Source organism: Triticum aestivum, chromosome 7B (assembly GCF_018294505.1).
Source record: "Triticum aestivum cultivar Chinese Spring chromosome 7B, IWGSC CS RefSeq v2.1, whole genome shotgun sequence".
NCBI classification, from domain to species: domain Eukaryota; kingdom Viridiplantae; phylum Streptophyta; class Magnoliopsida; order Poales; family Poaceae; genus Triticum; species Triticum aestivum.
Genome location: NC_057813.1, coordinates 313,858,929 through 313,865,668, shown reverse-complemented (window position 1 = coordinate 313,865,668; position 6,740 = coordinate 313,858,929). Strand labels below are relative to the sequence as shown.

Here is a 6,740-nt window from a genome sequence, read left to right as displayed (position 1 = left end):
GCGAAACTCTAAAATAGGCAAAAAAAACAGAAACTGGCACCGGGCTCTCGGTTAATAGGTTAGTCCCAAAAATAATATAAAACTGCATATTAATGCATATAAAACATCCAAAACAGATAATATAATACTCCCTCCGTCCCATAATGTAAGACGTTTTTTGACACTACACTAGTGCCCAAAAACATCTAACATTATGGGACAGAGGGAGTAGCATGGAACAATAAAAAATTATAGATACGTTGGAGACGTATCAAGCATCCCCAAGCTTAATTCCTACTCGTCCTCGAGTAGGTAAATGATAAAAACAGAATTTTTGATATGGAATGCTACCTAACATATTTATCCATGTAATTTTCTTTATTGTGGCATGAATTTTCACATCCGAAAGATTCAAAACAAAAGTTTCATAATTAAAACAATACAGAGGCTAACCAACTCACTTGGAGAATGCTCCCCTGATTTCAGCCTTCGTTGGCCGTTCGATCAGGGTCAACGCGGTCATTTTTTCGCTGCTGATCATTGGATCTGGCTGGAAAACGTGTGTTGCTGTTTTGACCGTGCGGTAAAACGTGGACGGAGGATGACCTGTGGGCTCAAGCAAAAGTGGATTGGCTGGGTCAAAGCTTTTTGGGTGCGCGAGCGGCCTCTCCGGCCGCGCCGCGTGCGTGCATCGTGGGCACACTGCCCAGTTTCTGGGTTCGCTCGCCCCTCTGGATTCGCCTGCTGGTGTGGCTGCAAGTAGGCCTACCTGCTCTTTGGTCCCACACGTTGGTCTGATGGTTGTCACTTTTCCATGTGCGTGTTGTCATCCCGCGTTATGGGTTACGGGGAGCAGTTGCGCAAGGATAGGCTGATGCGTATGTACCTACCTCTGTTCGATAGCGATAACGGGTGGGCCGGCGCTGCTCCTGGTCCCGTTCGTTGGTGGCACTGGCTGTTGCGCGTCTCATTGCCATTGGGATTCACCAATCCCATCCGCGCCCATCCTCCGAAACGTTCAAGGGTTCGCCAACCCTTCGTCAAGCCTGCGGCCCCTCCGCCTCGTCTCCTCCTTGCTTCCTCTCCCATGTCATTGCCCTCGAGCCCGCGCCCCCTCCACCTCGTCTCCTCTCCAACGCCGCCACCCTTGATGCGCCGTCAGGGACGCCGTCGACACGTCGGGGATACGTAGCGATGGAGCTCAGCCCAAGCCCACCAGAAGCCCACTCCTAACCCTATTCGCTCGATTAACAAGACCAGGCAACGGATTGGATCGAGGGCGCCCGCATGGCCTCGTCGCCGCTGCCGCCTGGATTTGCTAGCCGCCGCGTGGAGTCACCCTGGCCGCCGCCTTGAGTCACCTCTGTCGCTGCCTCCTCGAGTCACCTCCATCGCTGCCGCCTCGAGTCACCTCCGTCGTCGCCACAAGTAAGCTCCACCGTTGCCGCCAGGAATCTCGTCCAGGCAAGGTAACTTCCTCTGAGCCCCTGCTCTACCTGGTCCTCCTGCCCTGCTTGCGCGTGCGCATGTGTCTGTGTGTTGTGTGTGTTTAGCCATCCGCCTCCCTTCCGATCTTCAGATCTCCATATTTGGTGAATGCAGTGTTTTGGTTTCGTTGGAATACTATCTGTATTCGGGGATTAGCTACGAAATGATGTTTTTAGTTCGAGTGTGGATGCTCGGTAATAGTGATTTAGGTCTTTTTGTAGAACAGAATGATTAAATCGGTCTATTTCTGGAGAAAATTCCTAGGAATTTGATTGACGGACGCATCACTATCCGGCGCTGGATTATACATTTTTGCAGCACTACCAATGTTGTTTTTGTTTGGCAGGAATGAATGTTCTACGGTAGGAGCAGAGGGGGTTGGGCAGCAGTTGAGCTTAGGTGGGTGTCCAGGTTCTATAACTGACTCACCAAGAAAAGTGTGATGCCAGTTATGCAATTTCTTTTCATAGAATGTTGTTATCTTTATCTTGGTGAATGTACAGAGCTAATGTTCAGTTCATTGTTTCTGGCATGAATTTACAGATTCAAGATTTTCTTACACATGGGGCTTATTCTCCTAATGTTTCTAGGTATTTCTCATTATTAAGAGCATTTACGTTGCTTTACGGAGTATACATCAAGCACGGTTGAAGTACATATCAAATAGTTGTATTCTAGAGTTGTTTGATTCACATGATAAAGATTCTACAAAAACTTCCCATGCCATAATAAGTTATAATGTTTTGTTTCTCTTATATTTATATGTTTACACCACTGCTTTTCTACCAATTTTATTGGAGGCTCATATCAGGTTGCTTTGGAGGCTGATATCAGGTGGCTACTCATGTCTGGCTTGGTGCTTATATTTTAGATGTTCCATTAATCTTGGCTGCTTTTCTCATCCGTTTTGGGCTTTAACCTTGGGTAAATGGACTAATCTTTTCCTTCTCTGTAAACTGTCTGCTGACATGCTTATGCTCTAACAAGTTCCTCTGCTTTCATTTTGCACGTTGTCAGATCTAGAAGGTTGCAGCTTCTTTGTTCTCCTACTCAAGATTTTCTCATTGTTCAGTTCAAGCCATGTTCCTCTGGTATCTTCCTTTACATTTTCTTTAAGAGATGGTCAGTTGATCTAGCCAAGGGCTTCTCTATTGTTCATGGTTTATTGGAATATGTTTTGCTTGGCTAACAAAATAGTATGCATGTGTGTGAGATTACTTCTCGGTAAATCTAACATAAGATTCTACCTTTAATTCCAATTTTTTTTAACTCTCACAAGCTCCCTTTGATGTTATGTGTTGCTGGAAGTTTGTACTTGCAAAGAGAACAATTGAAAACTTGACCACTACAATTATATTTACCGGCTATAATGGTAACTGGGGGATAAGCATCCTAGACATTTGTACCAAAATCCTTGGGCGTTCCTATATGGTCTCTCTATTTTAGAGTATGATGCCCTCAACAATTGGAAGAATCAACATGTAAATCAATTTATAATTATAAAACCTTGTGAGCTGGATCTCCATTTTCAATTGGTGGCTTTTCTTAAACATTCATAATTTTGAAAGCTTCTACAAGACTCTCCTTAGACCATTCAGCATATGTTCTATAACCCAAAGCAAGTGCATGGATACCCTATACTCCAACAAGATATTATATGAACGCAACTAAAAGGAAAATAACATCTCTCCAGAAACTGAATTTTCCTCAAATCATTTCTCGAGATGCCCTCTAACCTATGTTGCGTTTATGACTGAATCTTCTTTTCTTTAAGACTAGCATGTTATCAGCCTTTGGCATCTTTAATCTTCAATGTAGAAGATTTAGATCAAATTTGATCGTAGCAAACACAAATGAACACAATAAAAAAGTTGATGGTAAAATTGTTCATTGTCTGCCATATTATATTTGTTATAAGTGATAGTAGAAACTAATAATGAATTCTATCTACATTCAATGAACTATGGAGAACATGTGCTTGGGAGGGGATTTGGAAAGATCAGTTACGACGAGTTCTTGTTTTACTTAATAATCTTCAGTTTCCTAATTCATAGCTCTGTGTAGTGTGTACACACTAACCAAAGGAGGATCACATTTTGTTCTTCCTTTTTTAAATAATTATGAGTCAGTTGCATTCTGTTGGTTCACTAAACTCACCTTACTCATTGTTTACATATAGAAATAAACCCTTTTGGTCATTGTAGATGTGTACTGTTGTAACAATGCATGTTAGCTACAGGTGTTATATAATTCGCCATGAGCTGCCTGAGGTGAGGAACGGGCACTCCCAACGCCGTCCTCCAATCAGTCCTTCACGGCAAAGAAAGCCAGCTCTCGGATTTCAGTAAGGAAGGCGCGGCCACCATGCCATGTCCATGGCACCACCGACCCTTTACCTGCCTCCTCTTTGAAGTGCAGCACCATCGTACCCCCTTTGGCCCTTCCCATACAGTTTTGCCTCACCATGTAAGCATTCATCTGCTCCTCCTCTAGCTCTTGTCCTCCTACTTCTTCTCCTGGGTGGACATGGACACTGAACCATGATGGAATGAGCTCGGAATTGTCCCTTCCATTCTCCCCATTTAGCTCATTTTTTCCCGCGCAGAGGAGGAAGACAGGAGCTGTCTGCCTGCCTGCTACCCCAAAAGGATGCGCCACCCAGTCAGCCGAGTGATGGTAGATCCCAGTGGAAATGCCTCTGGTGAGCTTATGTGTAAAAAAATCTCACAATGTTTATGAATTTCAGAATTAGCAGCATTTGTTGTTGTGCATTACCGGATTTGCTAACAAACAGTCTCTTTTGTTATTGATTGATTTGCAGGCTCACTGGTTTTGGTTCAGTTTGAAGGGCTCTCGGGGCAAAAGATAATTGAGTTGTTGAATCTGAATGTTAGTCAGTACAAACTTCTACCTGTAAAGTTTAGATACAATTATGTGTCTTGAATTATTTTTATTTCCTGTTTCTTATGCTAGGCCCAAGATAGGTGTATTTGCTATTTAGGTTGGTTCTAAACTACATGTTTCCTAATTTTATAGTTTTTTTTAGCTTTCAAAAAAACTATAAAATTAGGAAACATGTAGTTTAGAATAAAGAATGAAAGGCTAAATTCTTATTTCAGAATTACACTCATGACTTTCAGACTGCTAAACATATTTGATACATCTTCCACCTCCCCGCTACTACCACCAAGCACAGAAAGACTGCGATTGCAGCAGCGACAATGACTCGTTTCACTCTTTGTCTCATGATGATTGGTTGGCTGCAGGGGCGCCGCGAGGAGTGGAGGATCGAGGTTGTGGGTTGCCAGCTTCAAATTTTGGTTGAGCACTTCCTCAAGAATCTTGTTGAGGTGTCTGTTTCCTCTCTTTGTGTCATGAAAGATTGTGTTGGCTGTAGGGTCTTCGCAAGGAGTTGAAGGCTGAGGTCATGGTTGCCAGCTTCAATTTTTTGCTGACCAATTCCTCAAGAGTCTTGCCAAGGTGCTCTCCTCTCACTTTTTCTCTTAGTTTCTCCCCTCCCATCGCTAATGTTTAAACTTACTAATACATTAGTTTTTAAACATTGCGTGTGCAGATCTGAGGATGAAGGGAAGAAGAAGAATTTAACTAAAGAGTTGAAGAAGATGAAGGTGAATTTTCTTCCCTTTGTTCTTCTGTTCTGATGTTTATGATTTGTGATGGCTAGATGAGATTTGTGGTGAAAATTTCCCATTCTTTTATTTACCTACAGATCTTGAATGCACGATTGATGATTTTGCTGGATAGGTTACAAATCTAAATAATAAACATTTTTAAATGATGTGGTTGGTACACATGCGAAGCTAAGAAAATATATAGTTTACTCACAGTGTTGTTTGATCCACTGTTGTGTGACAGGCTCGATGATGGTCTGGCAACGCTACATATACATCTGAATGCCAATGATAGTATGGTTTAGATAGACAAGTTAATAATTTCTTTTTCTTCATCAAGCTTATTCTTCCATTGATCTACATTTAATTTGATTCACAAACCCGACACCCTTTGGAGTAGGCAATGTGTATCTCTGAATCTTGGCACTTGGGTGTTATATATATTTCATTGGTTCGTCGCTCATTGTAGCAATGTACGGGCCAGAGACAATCGGCGATAAAAACGATCTGCTTGCAAGTTCTATATTACCAGCGGAGGCTTTGCCAAGAGGAAGGGTAATTCGTGCAGGGTAATAAACCCTACATGGTAATCAAGGGGAACATCTTTATAAGTTGTGCTTTTTGTAAGCTACGATGTGTTTTTCATCTCGTTGTTCTTTAGATATCTTCCTTTTACATTTTTTGTATGTGATGGTTAGTTGATCAGGCTGAGTGCTTCTTTGCAGTGCTTGCTTTGTTGGAACATGTTCATTTGGCTAATAAAACATTACACATCTCTCTTGAATTATGTGCATCTCCTTTTTAGTTATTTGATTTTTTTAGTGACTCGCTAATTGGAAAATCAGGATTCTAAAACTTGGCATAATGAATTCTTGAATTACGTACTTCTTATTGTGCATGTCAAACTGAGGACTAAATATATTTTTAGTTGAGCTATTGTTTTGAGTATTTCTCTGCAACAACTTAAATTACTTTTTGCAAATAAAATGAGCTAGCATATGCTATACTTGCAATGGTAAATTAATTATGCAGTTTTGAGGATTGAGGAAATTAATGGTCAGTCGGTCATTGAGGGTTTGAAAGAGCCATCAAGGCAACGATCTCATTTCATCTCATGTATTGATTTTGTTATCTTCTTTATATGGCATTTTATTAATTATTTATATATATTTGCCGTACTGCTTTTCTAAAAATTGATGTATCCTTTGTCTCCATTTCCGTATCGCCGTATCTGTGTTGCCAGTGCACCATAACAATTACTTATTGAAGGAAAATGTCCCTCTTCTTGTTCCCATTGCTCGATAAGCATGATCGCATTTCTACCGATTGATTATAAATATGGCCTTTCTTTTGATTATTTGGTGGTACTTCTGATTGGCACTATGAGGTGCTTCTTTGTCGTGTAGATTCATCCTTTACTTAAATACTGATGATGATATGGTTGTAAATTAGTCTGGTATATGCCAATAGTTGTCTCTCCCAGAAGAAATTTTGTGAGAATAGTGTACCTAAAGAGTTGGTTGTTTGTCTGGATTGAACACCCAACTATAAGAATGGGTTGACAACACCGATTGACTCTATTGGCGCTTCTATGTTGTCTAGCTTCATCATTTACTTATACACTGATGATATTGTTGTCAG

The 6,740-nt window shown here is 41.3% G+C and overlaps 1 protein-coding gene across 13 annotated transcripts; it reads left to right on the top strand.

The window, feature by feature from the left end:
• Positions 1-909: 909 nt before the first annotated feature.
• On the top strand, positions 910-6,453 carry LOC123161786 (uncharacterized). 13 transcript variants are annotated; one of them, XM_044579596.1, is made up of 11 exons: positions 910-1,866; positions 2,011-2,057; positions 2,279-2,391; positions 2,485-2,558; positions 3,707-3,933; positions 4,073-4,168; positions 4,289-4,356; positions 4,734-4,760; positions 4,865-4,947; positions 5,042-5,096; positions 5,344-6,453. In XM_044579596.1, the coding sequence occupies exons 6-11, from the start codon at positions 4,117-4,119 to the stop codon at positions 5,350-5,352; spliced, it is 294 nt and encodes a 97-aa protein (XP_044435531.1). In that variant the 5' UTR covers positions 910-1,866; positions 2,011-2,057; positions 2,279-2,391; positions 2,485-2,558; positions 3,707-3,933; positions 4,073-4,116; the 3' UTR covers positions 5,353-6,453. The 13 variants fall into 13 exon arrangements, 2 of the variants coding, with proteins under 2 accessions (XP_044435531.1, XP_044435530.1); XR_006480887.1 differs by having other exon boundaries at positions 917-1,448; positions 1,814-1,866; positions 2,302-2,391; positions 4,734-4,947; positions 5,569-6,453; XR_006480885.1 differs by having other exon boundaries at positions 917-1,448; positions 1,814-1,866; positions 2,268-2,391; positions 4,734-4,947; positions 5,569-6,453.
• The last annotated feature ends 287 nt before the right edge of the window (positions 6,454-6,740 follow it).

Excerpts from the sequence above, each read along its gene's own strand:
- LOC123161786 (XM_044579595.1), top strand. The coding sequence starts at position 4,117 with ATGCGCCACCCAGTCAGCCGAGTGATGGTAGATCCCAGTGGAAATGCC. Across the intron at positions 4,169-4,288 it reads TCCCAGTGGAAATGCCTCTG|GCTCACTGGTTTTGGTTCAG; the intron begins GTGAGCTTATGT and ends ATTGATTTGCAG. Across the intron at positions 4,357-4,733 it reads TTGAGTTGTTGAATCTGAAT|GGGCGCCGCGAGGAGTGGAG; the intron begins GTTAGTCAGTAC and ends GGTTGGCTGCAG.